The following is a 21,181-nucleotide window of genomic DNA, read 5'->3' on the forward strand; positions in this document are numbered from 1 at the left end:
TACTCTATAGGACACAGTATCAAGAACTATGCCTGTTTCAGAAAATCTGAGCAATGAGGAACTTCTATGGTTAAATTAGGACTACCATTTTAATATTTCCAGTCTCAGTATAAAATAATTCCTTATATCATTAGTGGAATTTGTATTTGATGGCTCAGTTTTGCAGGCATTAATAAAGGGTCCCTACAGTGCCTGGACAAAAGCAAACAACACGCAAAATACTATTGAATGACGACAGGAAAATGACCTCCTCTAAATTTACCCTAAATTTATACTGTGTGCTTCTTCTGAGATTCTTCACAGTACAGGTTTGCTCCTCTCCAGTGTACTTTGGGTGAAACACAGTATCCTAGAAAAAAAGCAAAAATAAACACGTTGCCATAACTAGGAAGTTTGAATAAGCACTCTCTAGCTTACGATATGCAGCTAGAGCACATTTGTATCAAAAGGGTGTTAAAGTGGAGTGGCTTTTGTTGTTGTTGTAATGTATTAGGTCACAAGACTTGGCTCTGAAAGTTTCCAAAAGTGTCAGATCTGCAAGCAGACCACACGGGTGTGAGCAGAACATGGACGATTGAACTAGCTAAGGACAAACTGCCTTACATCCTCTGGACTCCTGTGCAGTTTTGCAAGGGAGTTCTGGATAACAAAACAGATTTTTAAGCAGCTTAACTAAGGATCTAGTTGCCAGTAGGGAGCAGAAGAAATCACTGAGCTCCCTCCTGCCAAGTCGGTGCCTGACTTGGGGTCCTCCTCCACTTCCAGCTGCTTGCAGAGGAGGGGGAAAATGGAGAGAACAGAAAGTCCACCAGCTCTCAGGCTGTACCCGTAAGCATTTCTGGAAAGGCATCCATTCAATGGAAGCAGAGTTGTGAAATGTATTTAGAAAAAACAAATTATGAAAAGCAGAAGAGAATTTAATTTAAGCAATGCAGCCCAAAATATGTGACCTAGCTTCAGGTTCCATCTTATATATGTTGTTTTATTCAAATAACTTTTCTATTTCGTAAAGCTTTAAAGAGTCCTCATATAATCATTATAAGAATATTAAAAATGGCTCTCTACAATAGCAACTCACAGTCTTCTCAATGAAATTAAAATAAACCAATTAATAAACGTAAACCCACTCTGAGCTTCTCATTGGCAACACAGCACTTACATTATCTTCTTCCTGAATTTCCAGGGTGTAAGAAATCACTTCCTCTGGCGTACATCCTTCTACTTTATTCCACTGCAACGTGATCCATGTGACACCAGCTCGAACAAGCCTTGGCGCAGACGGTGTCTGGGGAATATTACCTGCAGTGTAACAGACCACTTCCTGGCTGTACCCACTGCACAGCGAGGGAGAAAAAGAGGGACATTAAAAACATATATAGTCAGACATACAGTTAATATTTTAAGAGCTCTAAACAATATTAAAATTGCCCAGGTTATAGCAAGCAAAATTAGGAAATACCAGAACAAGAATGAAAATTAATTCAGGATTATCTGTGTCTTCACAGTCATTTCTGCAGATATTATCACAATATTATTTGAAAATATACTATTTGACTGCCTGAAAAATATTAACTGTGAGGTAGAATGGTTATCTCAATTTTACAAAGGAGAACTGAAACACAAAGCCCAAGCTGTTAACTTTTAGATCTTTTAGAAAATTTAGAACTATTAGTCAAGTTGAACTTGAGATAAAAAGGCTCGTTTGGCAATTTCTGCCATTTACAAACTCAAAATATAAATTCTGGATAAGTTAGAGCTGTGAAAGCTGAGCATTTCAGCAAATTCACTCCCACATCCAAAAAAAGCCAGGAAAACTCAGCCAGTCATGACCATGCTGAACATCATGTGGAAGTTTTTTGGTAACTCCTACCTCTCCAGGCTGGCTCTCCACCTCTCTAACTTTCTCAAATTCATCCGCATTTGAAGGTGAACATAAAGCTGTTCTTCCTTCAAACAAGTGATTCAAGTAACATCTTAAAGCTATATATTGTTAGGAGTTTGATATTTGGGAATAGGTACACCAGTTCATTTCTTTTCCCACTGTGCAATAATTTATTATTGAATAAAGTCTAGCTAAGGACCATAACTGAGTATATAAAAACACTGTTTCAAAATTACTTCAGCTTCTTCACCACTAGACATCCTTGCTCCGTCCTTAGCTGTATAACATCTCAGCCCAGTGCTACCTACAGCATCTCAAATCCGTGAGGACTGGAATAAATCTGATTTTTCATCATGTTCATATGATGTCTATTTTCAGAGGGAAGTACAACACAAGGTATAGGGAACCAGGGTCCTTGTGCTGTGTCTGTCCTATCTTGGTCCTGGCTCTTACACCCTTCTTTCCCATCCTACTTGCCAGCCCTGCCGAAGAAGGAAGAGGCTGTACTGGTGAAAAAAGACAGAAGGACATTGATTTAAAATAAAAAAATAAATACATCAAAATTCCTTTCAAAATCTGTAACTCTGCTTCCTCTTGTTTGTTTTTCTTGGTTCACAGAGGTCCCCAGTGGGAATTTTATATAAGAGATGTATTCTTCTTGCATTAAAAACAGATAAAAAGGAAAGAAAAAGAAAAAACAGAAGCCCCACTTTACATTGCCACCGTGAGTTAAACCTTTTAACTGTCACCTCTTCTCTGTGCGAGTGCAGTGCTTAGGAATAACTTACCTAGTACCAATGTCATTCTGAGCTGCTAATCGGAAGGTGTATCCCAAAGCTGGGCAAAGCTTGGTCAACTTGCAGTGCTTCTGGCTTCCGAAGTAACATTCTCTGAAACCACTGTTTCTTTTTCCCTAGAAAGAAAACGAGCCATAACTGGAGAGCTATGAAATGAAAGCATGCATTGCTTACTTTATTTCTTCCTTTGAAAAATAACTGTTGAATGATGTTATAACTCAATACTTTTACACAAGCTCTGTGCAAAGACGTGCAAGTCGCTGACAGCATTGCTATGTTATTTAAAATAAGACTTATCAGCACAGTCAGTCTGCTGTCAGATTCCTTTCCCTATCAGATTTCTATCTCCATGAGATGCATTTCAGCTCCTGTCCTTTCACCTGAATTGCAATTCATCCTACTTATTAGACAAAAAGTTTACAAGCTAAATGTGAAATCCGTCTCTGAAAGAACCAGGTCACAGGCTCACAGAAAACTTGCAACCAAAGTTTCTTGGCAGCGCAAATTCTCCGTGAATCCTTCAAAAATGCTTCATCCCACAAGAGGGCTCTCGCTCCCCACGGTCGGCCAAGGCACGGGAGGATTTGTTAGACAGCAGTAAACTTTAAGAAACTTGGCTTTCCAAGAGGTCCTCTTTGTGGGAACTTCCCATTAATCTGACCTGGGGCTAGTATGAGCTCTGATAAAGCCAAGATAACATAAGAGCAAGAAATGATATCGAGACACCTCTCCAGCTCCCAAGCCCTTCCTAAGGTACATCAAACACCTTACAGTTGAGGACAGGAACATTGAAAAGCTCTCTCCCTCCCCTCCACATTTAACAGAAAGCAAAATCCTTTTCCACCCAGCCCAACTTTGTATGGTCTATTCAGGATAAAAACACAGCTGAGGCTTCTGCAGATGTCCAAGAGAAATTGGCCTTTTTCTGTGTCTGACTGCTCACACAGAGGAAATATTTGCTTTGAAATCTTTTAGGACTGAGAATAGACCTGCAGGAATTAGAGAGGTGATGATGATGAGAGGTTTCATTTCAAAACTGAAATGAAAAAGTAAGAGACAATAATGAAGTAGAAGTACCTAGAAGTAGAGCAGATGAAAAACCTACCCAACAAACCCACCCTACCTAATCATGTGCTCAAATTGGCCCCCGAGAGCAAACTAGTGGTCATCTCTGCAACTTCTTCTAGCATAAGCAGCTCCGCAATGCCATTTTTGGCACCTATCTCTACAGGTTTTCTTGGTAAAACTCAGGTCCTGAGAGCCTAGGCAAGACTAGACAAGACTATACATTTCATGTGACACAGCAGCTTGGCAGAAGACTCCACATTTCCTAGGCTGACCATCAGGGGAATTGTTTATTGAGATGCCCCTCCATGCAGCTAAGGGCCTAATGTCCTGACGCCTCCAAGAACACTGTCTTGCCTCCCATGCACCCTACCTCTTCCACAGGCAATACATCATTTTATCTTTAATGATTGCAAAAATGTCCAAGTGGGAAACATTTTTTTGCTGGCCCATTCTTTAGCCCACATCCATTTCCACCTCTTTTCACTCAAACTGCATCACAGAAACAAGAATTTCACAAAAAGTTTGCAGTAAATCTCCAAAATGTGTTTATCTAGCTAGAAATTGTTCACCTCCTGCACTGCACAACAATTTGGAGGCACCTCAGGGACATTTAGTACACTGGAAAAGAGCCATAACTTACTTTTATGTACACAGCAATAGCCTACATTAGTTCTAGAACTTGTTTTTATACACAGTCTTTTGAAAATTTTTGCACCTGGTCTGGTTGTGACTCTGCTTTGCAGAGCAGCTAAATTAAGGTGTAAAATTGGAAGAGAATAATTAATTCTAAAACAAAAGTTCTTTATATATGGGAAGACATTAATCAGATCTTAAATCCTGGGCACAAAGTTATTTCATAGAAATCCTTTTGGAGAAAAGTAATGGGTGACAGCTCTGATGTAATATATTTAATATCCAGCTTACACAAAAGAGAATTACCAATCTAGTGTCTTAGTAAATATGTCTAATATTGTCTAAAATTTTTTCCTCCATAAGCTCTCTTATACACATACAGATGCTTTGATTTATTTTCTCCTTAACACTTTAAAATCATTATGACTTCTGTATTTTTAAAGCATTCAAAAACAAAGGGCTTTTTCCTTTTTCTTTCTGCTTAAGAATACATTTTTACTTGATCATTTTCCTATGCTTTCCCTCCCTAGCGAATGACGGTGGCCAAAGGCTCAGAGCGTGGATTGATAAAACAGATGAGCTGTGACGGCTGCCTGAAGAGCAAAGTCCCAGGGAAGCATCACCTGTAGCACGTCAGCTACGGTGCCTAAAATATAAGCAAGTCTCCGAAAAAATTCCGGATTTTCAAACTGGTGGCTTAGATCTTTGCAAAGACCCCCAAACACTTATGTTATCTTCAGCTTTATAGTAATAACAAAACAAAAATGTGTGTTTATATCTATTTTTCTTCGAGAGCTGGTATTGTACATTCCCCAGACATGCTCAGAGACCAACTGGTATTCCAGTTACTCAGACTGGCTGGTATTTTGGATTCTATTGGCATTAACTGGAGAGGCTGGCCGATATTTCTAATTATCCTGGCATTAATAGCCTGGAAATAGTCTCTCCAGTCCTTCCCTCCCAAGATTTATGGAAGCTCTAATGCTGGCACAATTATAGACAAGAGCAACTGGCAGGCTGGTACTGGCTGCCACCCAAGACTCTTACAGCTTTCCCAGAATCCTTCCTCTCTTATTCTTTGTAAACTCAGCATCCACGTTTTAATCCTTCAGATAATGTTTTGTAAGTTGCTTAAAATATACTTTATCATTTCCTCCAATCTTTCGAATCCTCAAGTTTCAGATGGAAAGCAGACACTGCCTGCCTGCTTCACTAGTCCTGCCTTCTCCAATCCGGCAGTCTTGTCGGTACCCAGGATACTGTGGAGACAATCAGGACCTGCCCAAGGAAACAAGTTCAGCTCCACAAATCCACTAGAATTTGCATGATACTATAACACAGTGTGGACAAAAATGTCTTGCCTGCCATTGTACTTATATGTGCACTTATATACTCCTTTAAAGCAGAGTGCTCAAGTCTCCCTTGGCGAGACTATCCAAAAGCATGTTTAGATAGTGGTTATGAGATCTTAAACAGCTTCTATTGACTGTACTCCACAGAGCAGACAAAGCAGTAAACACGAAATAAAGAATAAGCCAGCGCAGGTAGAGTGGATCCAGAACCAGAGCACGGTCCCTCAAAAAGAGCGAGTAAAAGCTGCCAGCACAGAACTGCGATCGCAAGGCCAGCCGGTAATCTCTTCCAGGCCGTACTAGCATTAACTTCTTCTATTTGGTTCACACTGGCAATAAAAAGCAACAGACTGATATTCAATCTGACACAGAGCTGTGGAACAAATTGCCAGTGGTTTTTATAAAGCACCTTAATATCACAGCAAAACATTTACTGAATTGGCCTTTTTTTTTTTTTGATAAATGACTATATTTTCTATATATGCAGAAAACAGAACAGGACCTGAGGCACCCCTAGGCATTAAATATAACCGGAGACACCCCTCTTGCATGTCTAATATCAGTGGCATAGCCAGAGAACAGACCTGGAGGGCAAAGAAATACAAGCCTGAGCATGAGAGTGGAACTCTGAATTATGATGGATCATCATGAAGATTCAAGGACCAGACTATCAGATAGTATAAGTTAGCATATTCCTGCTAGTCTCAAGGAATTGCAAGCTTTTTAATCTCTACCTATTAATATATAAACTTAACTATTAACTTTTCACCACCAACCCATTAAATCCTCTAGTAATGCATCTGCATCAATCCTGTGCAAACGAAAATGAACATTTATCACATCAGAATTAAATCTGCTTTCGAGTTATATACGGAGAGCAAAACTGCATGAGTGAGTGAGATGTCCTTGTTGCTGCCTCTGGAGTAGTTCTCTGCTTTCCCATAGAAAATGAATAGCAGACTTGTTATTTGTTCACCCGGCAGAAACCTTTATGTGCCACTACTTAACCACAGCAAGATCACTTCATATCCAAAGAGGAACAAAGGTACCAGTCTTGCACCGGTGCCAGGAGCACACTACAGTTATCAGCCACAGATTTTTTGAACACTGCGATCAGAAGGAAGCATCACATCCTCTACAGTGATGTTTTCCGCTAGGTATTTTTTAATATACTTTTTTCTGATCAGCCTTTTATTTACCCCGGTTGATCAATATTGGCACAAAGTTGTCAAGTGCCTACTCTTAGCTTGTAAATTCAAAGAGAAACACACACACAAGAGACAGAGGCAGGTGAAGATTTCCTTAATTGCCACTTCTAAGCGAAGCAGTTGCCAGCCACACCATTGGTAAACACTTGAGGTTTCCGGATCTCAGTGACCTCCAAAATACTTGAGAAGAGGGGCTGTTTCCAAACCCTTTGAAGTCACAAAAACTTTGATACTGTACATCCAGTTTCACTGGATGATCAGTCACTAAATTGATCTTTTATTCTGCTGTTAAAGAATGTTCACCCTAGTTCTTTAGGCAGTTTAAGCTAAAAGAGTTTATTAGCAAAGCATTAGAAGGGTAATTCAAAGACCTGCTTTGGTACTGAGAAAGCAAGACACCTTTGCATCTTCTAAATAAAATGTTAACATTGGTCGTACTACAAGCAACTTAATCCAAGCTGGGAGGTGAGAGGACAGAAGGGCAGGTATTTCTGCCATGCTATTTTCTGGAGTTGGCAGGTCAGGGGAAAACAAAAAACCAACGACTTGGGACTAAACTGAAGAACAGAAAGAAGCTGGGTAAAACTCACACAATGCAACGGCCTCTTGTCAAAAGCAGATCAGATATAAGGATATCTGTCGCAATAAAGAAACAAACCCAACTCACATGTGCTTCTGCTAAAGCTCAGCTAATGAGCTCAATGAGGACTTTTAGCACAGAGGGAAAATAAAAGCGTAACAAACTCCAGAAACCAAGCAAACCAATTACTTGCGGAGATAACTCAAGCCTTATCTCCAGTAAAGCTCCAAGGGGAAATGTCTTCACACAAACCCATCCTTCTTGCTGACAGGCATCCCGTTCCCGGCCTCCGCAACCGCCACGAGAAGGTTGCTCAGGTCTCCAGCTCCAACAAAGTCTTTTCCACAGCAATGCACATAATCTGCATGGCAGCAACTAAAACAACTAAAACATACACTAGATGTATTGATAAGTTCCTTTTGGAAGGTCTTTCTATGTCCTTCGAGCAGCTCTCGGAGCTCTGCGCCCATCCCGCTGCAAGGCACGTGGTGGGATATGCGCCGTGGCCAAGTCCTAACGAGATCCCCTAATGACAAGCTGGAATTTTAAACACTTCAGCCCCGGCAGTTTTAGCAGCTGCAGCCACCAAGGGATTAGACGCTGTCCTCTTGTTCCAGTTTCCAACCTCCTCTAGTCCCATGGCTATAAAATATCACGCCCTCCTTTTATTATTAGCAGATAGATTATTAGTGGATAGATATTATTAGTGGATAGATTTCTTCTTCTCCACTCGCACAATTTAATTTCCCTCTAATCACCGTTTTCCTGGGTTTATATTTCATCCTGTGCCCTGCAGCTAAGGAGCGCTGCCCTCGCTGAGACCTGGCGGAGCTTCCACCTCGGCCTGGCCGCGTTTTCCTCCTCCCCGGGTAACGTCATTCTTGATTTCACCAGGACACAGCGTGGCCCTGTAACCAAGTTGCTGCTTTTGCTTACGTGGTTTTTACATAACCCCGATAAAAGGCACAGGACAGGACATGGAAATGCTCTTTTGTGCCCACACGCGGTGACTTCAGCTACTTTGGTAGTTCCCGTACACTAGGGCCTCAAATTTCAAGACTGCTACTGAGAAAATAAGGTAATTAAAATAGCTAGACTGTGAAACAGAAAACCAGGATTTTTTCTTTTCTTTTTTTTCCTATGGGTAAATGGGGTAGCCTAAAACAACTTTTAGCTTGTCGAAATAGTTGCAACAACAATTCCTCCCAAAGATGAACCTCTAGGTATGATAAATGTGAAAGGCTTTATAGGATGACAGCATTTACAACTCTTACACAAATTCAAGGTTTTGATTGGGTTGCAAGTGGAAAAAATAACACTCAAAGCACATGCAGTGTGTTAATGGTTTGTTATGGTCTTTCTTCTGACAGGATCTTTTGTTACTTCCTTTCCCTTTGCACATTTCCACTACTTCATTCCTCTTTGGTATTATCTTCCCATGGAAATTATGGAAGCATTGCAAGAGAAAACAAATGCACAATCTAGATGCTGCAGAAGGTACAGTAGGTTTCAGGGCTCATGTCTCTGATTAACTTGGCCAACTCTTACGGAGATTTTATTATTTCCTTCCTGAGATGTCATATTCCATCATTTTTTCTTTTTCCCTGACAACCTTTCCCTGCGTTATTCAGACAGGGGCAGCAGGCCATTCTTAAGCTGTTGTCGGATTTTGGTTCAGTTCAGCGGGTTTCTCATCGTGCTGGTCCCACTTGCTGTGACACCACATACGCCAAATGTCTGCACAGTGTGAGGTCCCTAATGCCAGACATGTAGCAGAATGGTCTGGGAACCTGCTACTAGTCAAATGATGGAAAATGATTCATAACATAATACCCCTCTTAAAACACTACCTGAAAAATACTAAAGACCTCAGAAGAGGTTTATCAGACTGCACAATTTCTAAACAGCCTTCCACACTTATCCTTTTTATTTTTGTTCTTTCTAAACATGTTGCTCAAGCTAGTTCTGTCATCCAAAACATATTTTTTTCCTTCAAAGAAGATGTTCACTGACTCATGCTTTACACAAAAATATGGCTTGTGCAATGGAAAGAAGGCGTTAAGGCAAACCGAGGAAGAAGATCAAGGTCTTTGGGGCAGAGAACTTATTCTCCATTGTGTCTGTAAGAGGACTAGTCACCCATATGTAATGGGCAACAATTTTGGGGCCTCAAATGCATTGTTTATAAAAAGGACTGCAGGATCCCCATCTCCTTTGAGGCAGGAACAGAGCTTTATTCCGTGTTTACACAGCATGCAGAAGGAGAGTGTGACTAGAACTTTAAGTTCCATCACAAGGTAAATAACAATACGTAATGCCAATTAACAAATTAACTGCACCGAATGAGCACTAAAAAGTTAAGTTTCAAGTATGCAGAAGCAGAATATTGTCTCTGCAAAAAACACACCGGATGAAAAGTACTCCCCTCATTGCCCTTTCACCTTTCGAGATCTTTATCTAATGTCATCAGGATTTCATTTTCTTACTTTTAGTTTCCCCTGTATTTAATTATTTTTCTTTACCCGTCAAATCCTTGCAAAGTCTGAGTGCCATTTATTTATGTATTTATTTCAACTAGTTACTACTTACCTCATCCCATTCTAGAAGGTAGCTGGTGATTTTTGAACCATTATCAATGGGTGCCTATGAACAAAAATAAACAAAAGGCGATTTTGGGAATAAGAGAAAACTACGTCCCCCTCAGGCAAATGACTACAGTCTGAAGTGAAACCAAAGCTCAGGGTAACCAATAACGGGAAGAAGCTGATGGTAATGAAACACACACATTTTAAAAGTCATGCGTTAAGTCAGTGCATGGGAGGGCTTCATTGGAGCACAGCGAGTTCAGGTCTGTTATACTGGAAAACGGTTGTCTCGGCTTTCCAGTATTTTCCGTGCTTATGCCAGTAAAGTGGATTTCTCCCTCCTTTTTCAAGCGCCTGGTCCCGGTGCTACCTACCTTCCACTGCAAGGTGAGGGAGCTCTTGGTCCGGTGCGAGGGCTTGGGTGGGAAGGGAGGCTCCGGGGCGCAGCTCGGCGTGGAGAAGCTCGCCGGCTCCGAGCACGAGCCCTTGACCGAGTTGTAGATGACGTGTACCCTGCGGAAGGACACACGGGCACACGCGTTATCAATGTGCTGGCCATTGCAAAAGGAGAGTGCGCTGCCTCCAGGACAGTATTTGACTTCCAAAGTATCCCCGAGGACACCCACTAATGACAGATCTCTCCCAAACCAGGGGCTACCACTACTCTCCTGCAAAACATCAAATTCACAGCAGACGATCACGATGGTGTCTTGTGCAACTGCTCCCACAGGCAGCTGAGATATCGTCAGCTTTTCTTTTGACTGCACCAAGTCCCTGCCACTCTTTCCATGGCTCCTGGCTGTACTTCATGCACTCACATCCTTTCCAACAGACAACAGCAAGTCTGAGCTCATGAGGAAAAGGTGTGAATGTCAATGCCCTGCTTAAATTTGATGTACATGTACTGCTTTCAGTGATAGCTATTGCTGCTGCCCTTCCAGAGGTGTAAGTTTCTCCTGTGTCAATATTCAGTAGAGCTCTGTGAATTAAAAACTAATGCTGTAATAGAAATAGCTCAAAAACATTCCTTTGATAAACTAAAAATCTTGATTTCAAGCAAATCCCCTAATGTCAGCAAAAAAAAGGAATACGCTGCAAACTAATATGGGAAAACAAGTACAATGTATTTGTGCACCTCCTCATCAGGTGCTTTTCTCTGAAAATTAATGTTATTTTTCCTGTCACATTTTCTGCACAGCAAAAGGAAAGTGCGAGTTGCAAGTCTTCGACTCACAAAACATTTGCACTGTGCCCAGACAGTGACCTCAGGGCTGGCTGCAGCTATTGTGTGCTTGAATGTAGAGTTTAAGAAAGGGCAATTTCTAATTTGTTTTCAGTAGATAAGAGTAATTTATGTGCAGTGACCACCTACGTAGAATTAAACCTTTGGGGGGAATTCACAAGAGCTGCTTGCCCTTGGTAGAAATATCATGTAGTGCTGCTTTATATATCTTCTGTTAGCAGTCAGGAGTGAAAGCAAATGCAATTAATTAATTGAGGCTGCATCTGGCAACTGGATACACTGTATGCATGTGTCCTGGAAACCAGAGCAGCTCCGAGTCCCAGACACATCACTGGGGAACACAACCACATAAAAACGAGTTTAACAAGAACATCTCCTACAAGTCAAGGGGAAATTGCACTTTTGCTTCTGCCTGTTGGACGTTGCCGTGGTACCTGAGCTTTGCTTGTCAGTGTTCATTACTGCAATGCTACTGCCTACTCTGGGGTGTAATACAAGCTCCTGAAAAAGGAAGGAAAACAAGTGTCCTGGAAATAAGCGGCTCTGGAATTCCTGCGGCAGAATTCCTTGTGCAATAGGGGCCTCTCAGGAGATTAAAGGTTTAAGCATAAAAGGGCCCTCCGATAGGTGTGCAGAATCACCTCTGTAACCACTCAGATAACTTGAAGAAATGTGAGATTCATATGGAAGCAGGTTATCCCAAGTGTCTAGGGCCTCACAGAGCAGCAATAAGCCCCCAGTTTATCTGCGTGAAAAAAAACAGCCCTCAGAGATGCTGCTGAGATTAAAGATGGCCAAGAAGATCTGTAACTGTTGGTCACAAATTTCTTTATTTAGCAGATTTATTTCTTTAGAGTTGTTAATGCAGATTGGAGTTTTAACAAAGGGAAAAAAAAAGAAAGAAAAACTCTCTGCTTTTAAATGCTCCCCACCACAAATGCACACTGCTGCTTTTAAGGCTGACTTTCATATCTGGCAGTTGCTTATTCTTTCTAAACTAAAGTTACTGCTAAGTGTTCACAAATGAGTTATAATTTGGCAAACATGCAGAAAAATACAGGGAACTCTATGTGGGTCAGAACAGACCAATTTGGAAGGTAGCCAGGACATAGGGCAAATACCCTGAGCACCATTAAAAACTGCCTGAGATCTCCAGAGCGCCCAGTACGTGGGTATCACTTTGCTGTCAGAAACTTGCTTTAGAAGCAGCGTTTTACAACTTTCTTGCTTGAACTGGTGCATTTCACTTACTCAGAAGTTACTTAGGATCTTGAGCTTCTCCTTGAAAAGTGTATTAGAAAATATTCTTAAAAAGAAGCTATGATATTAGAGAAAGTGAGACTTTTTGGTTTTTAGGAGTTTAGAAGAAGAGTGTTTGATTTCTAAAGTATTGCAAACAGTAACAGCCTTGATGAGAGAATGTTTGCCAAACTTAGGGCTTGTCTGGAAAAACAGAAGGAAACAATAGACAGGAGTGAAAGGAATTTTTTAAAAGGCTGTTGAGCATAAGTGAACAGGATGTGAATTTGAAGTCTTGGTTCATAAGCAAAATCTTTCAAAAACGCAACAGACAATAAAAAGCTGGTATTAAAATATCTAGGCTTAAAATTGAGAATATGTTAATAACTGTGTAACCAATGCAAGTATAGGTAGACACTCCCTTACTCTTCCTTTAGCAATGACAACAATATGACAGAAAAGTTCAGGTTCAAAAAGGTCTCTCATAGCTTTGAGGCTAAAATAAAAGGGATCAATGAACACTAGGAGGCATGAAAGAAATCCCACAGAAGTGACCACAAAAATTTTGAGTTGTGCTGCATATATTTAGATAAAAAATTTCCACGTTTATTCTCACATACCTGAACAGACTATATTTGAGTGACATTTGGAGTCACGCAGACTCACCTGACATGATAATCTGTTGCTGGCCTAAGGTCTTTCAGGTTATATTCTAGTTCTTCTCCACTGCAAAAATAAACCATAAACACATCATGAAAATCAGTATCATATTTGGTGCAGCTATTGATCTGCCAGTGACTAGGGACTCCTGCGTATTATGATTTGGAAAAAAAAAAAATCCATCACAGAAAAATAATAGTAAGAAATACAGGTCTGATCTGTCCGTGCACTTCAGGCTTCTGGAAACCCTTACAAAGCCTGAACTGCAGAGCAGCTATGTTCCTAGTCTATAAATTCAGCTAACTATATGGGATAATTTCAGGGCTATCCTTACATCTGCTGATAATCATATAAAGCTTCTTGTATTTTTCTGCCTTCTCGGAGTTGAAAGGAGCTGAATAAATACAGGATGACTGTTGCACTTCTTGCATATTTACTACTTCAAACTACCTTAGAAAATGTGAGAGGCAATCTTCACAGCTAAAAAGTAGTTCGTTGCACAACTGTTTCGCCCTCTCTTCCAGACCCTGTTTGCCATGAGACCATGGCAAGGAGATGTGCAATTAACCATCTGACAGGCAGACCCAGACCTCTCTTCCAAGGCAAGAAAAGTAGAACTGATTTTCAGACATTCTAGGAAGCAACAGCACAAAATTTATTAATTTCAGAAGTAGCCAGTGTAGTTCAGGGTTGTTCTTGTTCCTCCTTCTTGTTCCTCCAGCTTGTCTGCTGCTAAATAAAGACTAGACCGACTTGTGCATTGCTGCTGTTGTGACAGGTAAAGTATGGGCCAGTGCTTAATACAGCAACAATCACCCCATGTATCTGTTGGGTTTAGTCATTATTTTATTGAAATATGAGAAACAACAAATAGTCAGAGTAGTCAAGGTCACATATCAGTTTTCTATCCTAGACATCATTAGAGGAGAAAAAAACAAAAGGCATAACCATATGTACTCAATCACAAAATAAGCTCAGATGATCACTGAGATCTTCCCTGAGGATCTAGGGGAGAAATGGAAGGAATTGCAGGCGGCCAAAACAGTCCTACTTCATGCAGCAGATGGGGATGCGCACATAGGCCCTGAAAGCTAAGAAAGATTCTGTCTAATGGAACCAGAATTTGAGAGTAACACAGAAATGATACCATTACCTGTAAATTATCTTGTATTTTCCATCTCTTCCTTTATCTGATAAGGCAACCTCGTAAGTACAGGTGTAAGGCAAACCGTTGCTATGTCTATCTGCATTTAAAAGGCCGGTGGGAGGTGACCACGTAAGTAAAGCTGTTCTTGCTTGAATATTTGTGACCTATAAAAGAAACGTTAGTTATTCCAAATTCAAGAACAAGGTTGTCTTTAGAACCTTTGCTTTTTGCTTGCATCTTCAAAATGAATTTCTTATAAACAGCAATAAATTTAAGAGCTGGAGGTGAAAAGTAAAATTAAAAATGGTCATGAACAGAGCAAAAGTGTTCACAGAATAAACTACCATCTAATGCATGAGGAATACAGGGATTCACCCCCCAAAAGAAATGGATACTTAGTGCCTGAGGTTTCCTTAAAGCGTTCCTTGCACCATTTTTAACTTATCCTTCTGTTGTGCCATTATCAGGAAGCAAGTGGAAATAAGAGGAACAATGACTCCATTCTATAGATTTTCTTGTCCACACTTATTTTTCTAGATCGAGATTCTTGAAAAAGGCAGCAATGGCATTTTTACTCATTCTGCTCCTTCTTGTAATTCGAAGCCGCAATAACTCAAGTATCTGCTAAGTTACACTGTCTCAGAAGCCTAGGGAAGGATCGCATTAAAAGTCTGACTTCATGGCGAAATAATAAATCCCAAATCAACCCCTTTACACCCTGACAGAAAAGGGAGCATTTCTGACTCATGACCGCTGGGTGCAGCTCTGCAGGGGGATCTAAAGGGTAGATGGGCCAAGATTCCCTTGGAGGGAAACCGTGGAAAACGCCTCAAGCCCCATCACCACAGCAGCTCTGACACGGCCATGGGTTTTCTTCTGGAAACACAGGACAGAGCTTCCACCCACAGGCTCGTTGCCAGCAACGTCCTTCATCACATGTGGGTGCAGAACAGCAGCTTCAGTGAGGGGTTCTGCAGGACCATCGCCTACCTAGCAAGGGGATGGAATATCAGATTTAAGGCCTGCTTCCTTACATTTAAAGATATCCAGAAGTCTGACTCGTATGTGCACTGCAGAATATTTAATTTCTCATATGAAACACATTGCTTCCAGCTGAAAAGCACTGTGGCTGCTGTATGCGATACTGATACCCCAAGCACATGCTTTCTAAGCAAGTCATAAATCTGCGTTTTTAACATAATGACAAGTAGGTGAAACCACAAATTGTCTCATCTTAGCTTCAACGCTGTGCTCTCTAAAGTTAAAGGCCTTTATTTATTGCAGCATTTAGTCTTGCCAAAAAGAAAACTTCTGTTAAACATAATATGGAAAGCAAGTTGTAAAACAAGAGGTTAACTAGTAGCAACCTTTTTTTCATTAAACATATGAGCATGCAAATTCTGGTACACATAGTTCTTGCTCTAGTCACATTTTTCTGCTGCAAGGAAATCAATGTTCCCTTCAAAACTTGCACCAGCAAAAACTGATCTTAAATGATCTATGTATAAAAATTCTGAATTTTTCAAATAAGCAAAAAGATAAATATCATATACGTGTGTGTGTGTGTGTGTGTGTGTGTGTGTATTGAAATAAATTTAGTTGTGACAAATATATTTGAAGCTAAAAACCTATATTTTATATAGTGTACAGAACAGGTCTGAGAATTGGATAATAAATAGATCCAGATCAGAATTTCTTTTAACAAACATCACTACTATTTACCAGCTGAACCCATGAACATGTAGTTTCTTTTATTTTTATGGAAATATGCTTGCATAATTGTTTTTCATAAATTCAGATGGACTTGGAGCTTGAGGCATGCTATCCTGCCAATGTTCTACTGCAATGTTTTTCTCTATGACTACTCCCGAGGACACACGTATGTATATTCTGCATATGGCAAAAACCTTGGCCTTTCATGAACTCCAGCTAACTGCAAAAGGGCTATTATTGTTTCTTAAAATAAGGCTTGAAAAGCCATGAAAATGGCCAGTTAGCCTTCTAAGAGAGTGCAAGTGCATTTCCACCCGGGGGATACGAGTCAGGGGCAGCTCCTGAGCACAGTGTTCCCCTCCCTGCACCTTTGAACTGTTGCTGATAGCAGCTTCAGAGCTACTGCAGACCTGCTGTGTGGTATTACACACCAAACTGCTGATGCAGGTTTTTAAGTAAACACAATGGATGATTAAATACAACTGTGAGCTATAGTGAGTACCCACACCAAGCAGCAGCAAGTAAGGGTGAGTCTGTATGAAACAGCAATCACAAAACTATGCACACTGTGTATACATACATATATATATCTATATACATCTTCAATATGTTATTTAATGGCCAAGCAATCACTTAACTTTACTAAGGGAACTTCTGCCAAAGCCTCCAGGTGCTCCTGGGTACCAAGCAACGTTTCTGCACAGCTTCCATCATCTCCCTGATGCAGGGCTGGGTTCACGGGCACTGGCTGCTGCTTTGTGCAAACACAAGCAACAGGCTGGGGGCCCAGCGAATTCACTGCCATTGCTCGGACAAGGTTTCACTTTTAAACTCTGGGCCTAATCTTGCAGTTTCTGGCAAAAATCCCCATAGATATTGAGGCGTTTGGGCTTGGCCCGTGCCAGTAGCACTTCCCCCTCGGTGCTTTCAGCTTCACTCCCCTGTGCTGCTACCTGACTGGCTGGTGTTTGTCTTCATTCCATGCAAGTGTTTTTTTGAATTGAATTGAATTGAATTTTTGTTTTACTTCTTTTGTATACACATGAGGCTCACTGAACTATGGTCCAGCTGACTAATACAATAACACATATTTCCATCACATATAATACTAAGTACATGTCCATAATTATCGAAAGCAGTCAGTGCATAATGACAAATGACAAAGTTAGAGAAGTAACAGAAAATCCCCAATGACATCTCCTTAAACGTCATTGCTATTTAACCAGCATTGGTTACATTCCAGATTTCGTTAAGATACCTCTAAGATTTACTTTGGAAATGGTACAAGGAATTTTATTTTTTTCTATTTGTATTTTTGCTGCTCTCTGCTTTAAGCACCTGTTACCAGGTATCTAACTGCGCCGAGCTCTGAACGCTGCGGGTTGAACGGGCCTTTCCTGCCGCTCTAACCATGTCCCGTCACGTTCTTCGTGTCAGTGCAGAGCATCTGTGTAAAAGGCAGCAGGCTGAGACACACTCAGGTGTAAAACTCTGAGTGTCACCCTCTGTGCACTCCAGTGACCCAGCTTTGGGCTAACTGCCCATTCTTAGCATTCCAGTCTCTCCGAGCAACCTTTTCCCGAGGTCTCAGGCTTTACACCATCACTTGTTTCCAAATGAAATAAGGCAATTTTCCCACTTGCACACAGAGATTGGTGCTGCAGCCCTCTAACGTTTGCCATCTCCAGAAGTCTGACTTCAGTCTGGCTGGCCTGGCTTAAAGCAGACACCCTCAGAAGCAAGGATAAGAGAATACAGCAACTGGACACCCTCCTGTTTTATCCAGAATGAAAGCATTTAATAAAAAGATTTTAAGATCCTAAAAAATGAAGCCTTAGCCCCTGCTCCTGCATGCCTTTCCCTCCCATATGTCCCGTGGGCACTGTAGCTCTTCAAACTTCCACTGCCCAATTTCTTCCCTTCAGCTGTTCAGGTGCTACTGAGCTCAGTCCTTACAAGAGCATTTTAACTCTTATTTGCCCTCTTATTTATCCATTTGCTCCCTAGGCTTCCAGCCTGACAGAAAAAACCCTGCCTGTTTTCAGGGTGAAGGATAGAGAATCTCAAAGCTTCTCACGCTGCCTCCCTTGTTCAAGTGTTTGCTTGAACTATTTATTTAGATCCACAATACCCTCCTGGTTTTTCTTTTGACCCAAACTAGGAAAAGATCAGAAACACAGACCTTATAACCAGATTTATTAATAACCTTGCTTGTCTAGCATTAAGGTTATTGTACAGCGATTGAATTCCCATTGCAATTCATGTGCTTTCTTTTGCTTAAGACAAACTCTAATATAATAATTGCCATTGAATAACACAATTAGCTTAATTTAATCATGATTATAGACATCAATTGCTTATGACAAATAAAATTAAACCCATGGGGAGGGGAAGAGGAGCTATGTAAATCATCACCTCTATGGATGCTGAGAGTCCCTTCCTGCAAGCAGGGGACTGGTGCAGTTTTGCAGTGGGCAGAGGCCAGACATTCCCACAGCAGAGAATATACTTAGAATTTATACCCACTGACTACATCCCTACAAAGTGAATTAGATAAAAATATGCAGAAGCAACAATCTAGCAAGTAAAAATTCAGAGATGCCTCTTTATGAAATCCCCGTCAATCAGGACAGAATGCACTCATAATATTTGCTATTTTTTTCTTGTATGTGTAATTCTGGATCACATACCTGTGGCTTCTCCATTCCAGAAAGAATGTCTTGAACCCTTTTTGTTTCTGAATCATATTCTGTAAAACAGAGAATGTGGAAATAGGAAGACAAATAAATTACCACCATTAAACAAAAATGTCACCTATATCAATATTCCTTCAGGAAGTTGTAAACAGGAGAGAGAGTGATTATCTGTACATGAGTGCCAATTGTTTTGCTATTGCAAATTTAATGTGTGCAGTTGCATAAATTCATAATAAAAGTGTTATAACACAGGGCAAAGAGGGAATTAAATGACACATAACTGCAACCATCCAATAAGGTGGGATTTTTTTCTACAAACTGTGCCATCGGCTAAAATCTGGCTTGATGGAGCAAAAACATCCCAGTTCCAAAGATTGTCTGTGGAGGAGGCCCAGGGGTTTGTACAGCTCAATTTCTGCTGAACCTAATCCTGGTTTGTTAACTAAGTGCATCCTTCCTGAACCTAATCCTGGTTTGTTAACTAAGTGCATCCTTGCTCCGCCATGGCAAACCTGGCTCCGTGCCTGCTCCTGGGGACGACGAACGCGCTTCTTGCACCCAAGCCAAGCCGAGCAGGGTGACCATCCTAATGCTGAGATGCGGGGCAGGAAGAGCTGCCATACACCAGCCATACAACAATCTGTCTTGAAATGGGATATTCATTTAATGGTCAAAGCCTTCGTCACAGCCTCCCAGCTCTCAAAGGGGTCATTTCTTGCCAGGCTCAGTCAGTGGGACAGGTCACAATAACCGATTCCCTCCCTGACCCCTCCATCCAGCGGTGGCTCTTACAGGGGTCGACAAGCAGCGTCATTAAAGAACAGGGTGTGAAAAAGTTAGCAAAAATAAGTTGGATTCTTTTGAGCACAAAAAGGTGCTGCAAAAACGATGAGCTGAGCAGTGGAATCAGCCTGAACCCCTTCCCAAAAAGTCCTGAGGTAAAACATGAGCTGAGAATAATGAGGTGACACAGAGCAGCTTTATCCCTTTTGGACCACAGCATAGAGAGAGGCCTCATTTTCCACTAGAGCATTCCTTCATGGAAAATGAAGAACATTTTTTTGTCTTTTAATCATAATATTAAAAAGTTTGCTAGCCAAAGCAGACGAATACAAGCATACACCTAAACCAAAATAGCAGGATCTCTGTATAAAAAGAGTAAAATTTTGGCACGAGAAACTAAAAATATTAATAAACTGGCAAGATCAGATCCGCAGCTTTCCCAAAAGATCCCTCCAAAGCCTGACCTACTTCTCCTAGCTGAAGAACGCGTCTTTATTTTTGTCTGTGACCTGCTTTTGAAAAAAGCATCCCTACTTTTTTGAAAATTCCATGTGCTGGGATGCCAAAAAGCAAAGCTGGCTGGATGCTGGTGGCTGAGCTCCAGTGTAAATGCCCTTCTCTCCCGTAAGGAATGCACCGCGGTGCCGAGCAGGAATGGCAGATCTCCCTGCATGGCGCGTTCCTGAAGGCCTCGGCCGCTCCGAAAAGAAAAACGCGGGAATAACATGGAGCAAGAGGGCTGCATCACTGTCTTTTTCCCCAGCTGATCATCCTTAGAGTGTATTAATTCAGTGTATAAACTGGCAGCGTGCAGCCAGCATAAGATAAAACTCACTTGAAAAGTACACAGAGGGACCCAAATTGCTAAGGAAAAGATGTTGAACCAAATAAAAATGTCATTGAGGTTTAGGGGGGTTCAGAATTCAGGTTCCTCTCAGTGTTACGAGAGAAGCAGAACTGAGACACGCAAAGCTTGGACCCAGACCTGGAAATTCTGGAGGTCTTGTAGGCTTATCTCAAAAGGACGTTAATAAGAAGCAGTTTTTGCACTCACAGAGCGTAACAAAACGCTGCTACTATTCTATTGAAAGTTTATGGTTATTATGTCACCCCTAATTACAACCCCCAGAAGCTGAGCATGAATCATTCCCAACCTAAAATCCCAAACATGTGGACTGAATTTGCTCTCCTCCCTCTGCTTTCTAGCAAGGATGCTATCTGTGTCACACTGAGTAAGAGAGGAAAATAAACTCTAAAGCCTGAAGAAATCTCACTTTCCTCTCCCGTGAAAAACGATCGCTTTGCACAGGAACCCTCTGGCCCTTGTGGGTCAGGGCTGAAGGTTCAGACCATTGCAAATACTGGAGCTGACTTTAAGACCTAAGGGAATAGGGTATCCCCAGCAAATACGTTTGAAAAATGCACAGGAATTGGAAGTGTGAACATGGATATTTTTGCTATTAATTCTCCAAGTACGTAACCTGCTCAGAGGGTAGGGCTTTGAGTCCCAAATACACAGCAGCCTTCAGCCATGAATATTGATGACCACAAGAATTCATGCAGATAACCTGGAAGACAACTGAGATTTCCTCAAA

General features: G+C 41.2%; 1 protein-coding gene across 2 annotated transcripts in view; it reads right to left on the minus strand.

Moving 5' to 3' along the window:
• FNDC3B (fibronectin type III domain containing 3B) overlaps nucleotides 1-21,181 on the minus strand; it is a 141,566-nt gene that overhangs the window by 43,548 nt on the left and 76,837 nt on the right. The window contains exons 6-13 of one of the 2 annotated variants that reach the window (XM_088523915.1): nucleotides 18,798-18,856; nucleotides 14,401-14,558; nucleotides 13,254-13,313; nucleotides 10,480-10,618; nucleotides 10,110-10,163; nucleotides 2,671-2,795; nucleotides 1,160-1,334; nucleotides 263-349 (exon numbers count right to left, since the gene is read on the minus strand). In XM_088523915.1, coding sequence (XP_088380041.1) covers nucleotides 263-349; nucleotides 1,160-1,334; nucleotides 2,671-2,795; nucleotides 10,110-10,163; nucleotides 10,480-10,618; nucleotides 13,254-13,313; nucleotides 14,401-14,558; nucleotides 18,798-18,856 — 857 coding nt within the window. The remainder of the gene's footprint in view (nucleotides 1-262; nucleotides 350-1,159; nucleotides 1,335-2,670; nucleotides 2,796-10,109; nucleotides 10,164-10,479; nucleotides 10,619-13,253; nucleotides 13,314-14,400; nucleotides 14,559-18,797; nucleotides 18,857-21,181) is intronic. The other variant, XM_088523916.1, reaches the window with a different exon arrangement.

The sequence above is a fragment of the Tinamus guttatus genome, unplaced genomic scaffold, assembly GCF_059628265.1.
Source record: "Tinamus guttatus ecotype Peru unplaced genomic scaffold, ASM5962826v1 Tinamus_guttatus_pri_ptg000198l, whole genome shotgun sequence".
Lineage (NCBI taxonomy): Eukaryota > Metazoa > Chordata > Aves > Tinamiformes > Tinamidae > Tinamus > Tinamus guttatus.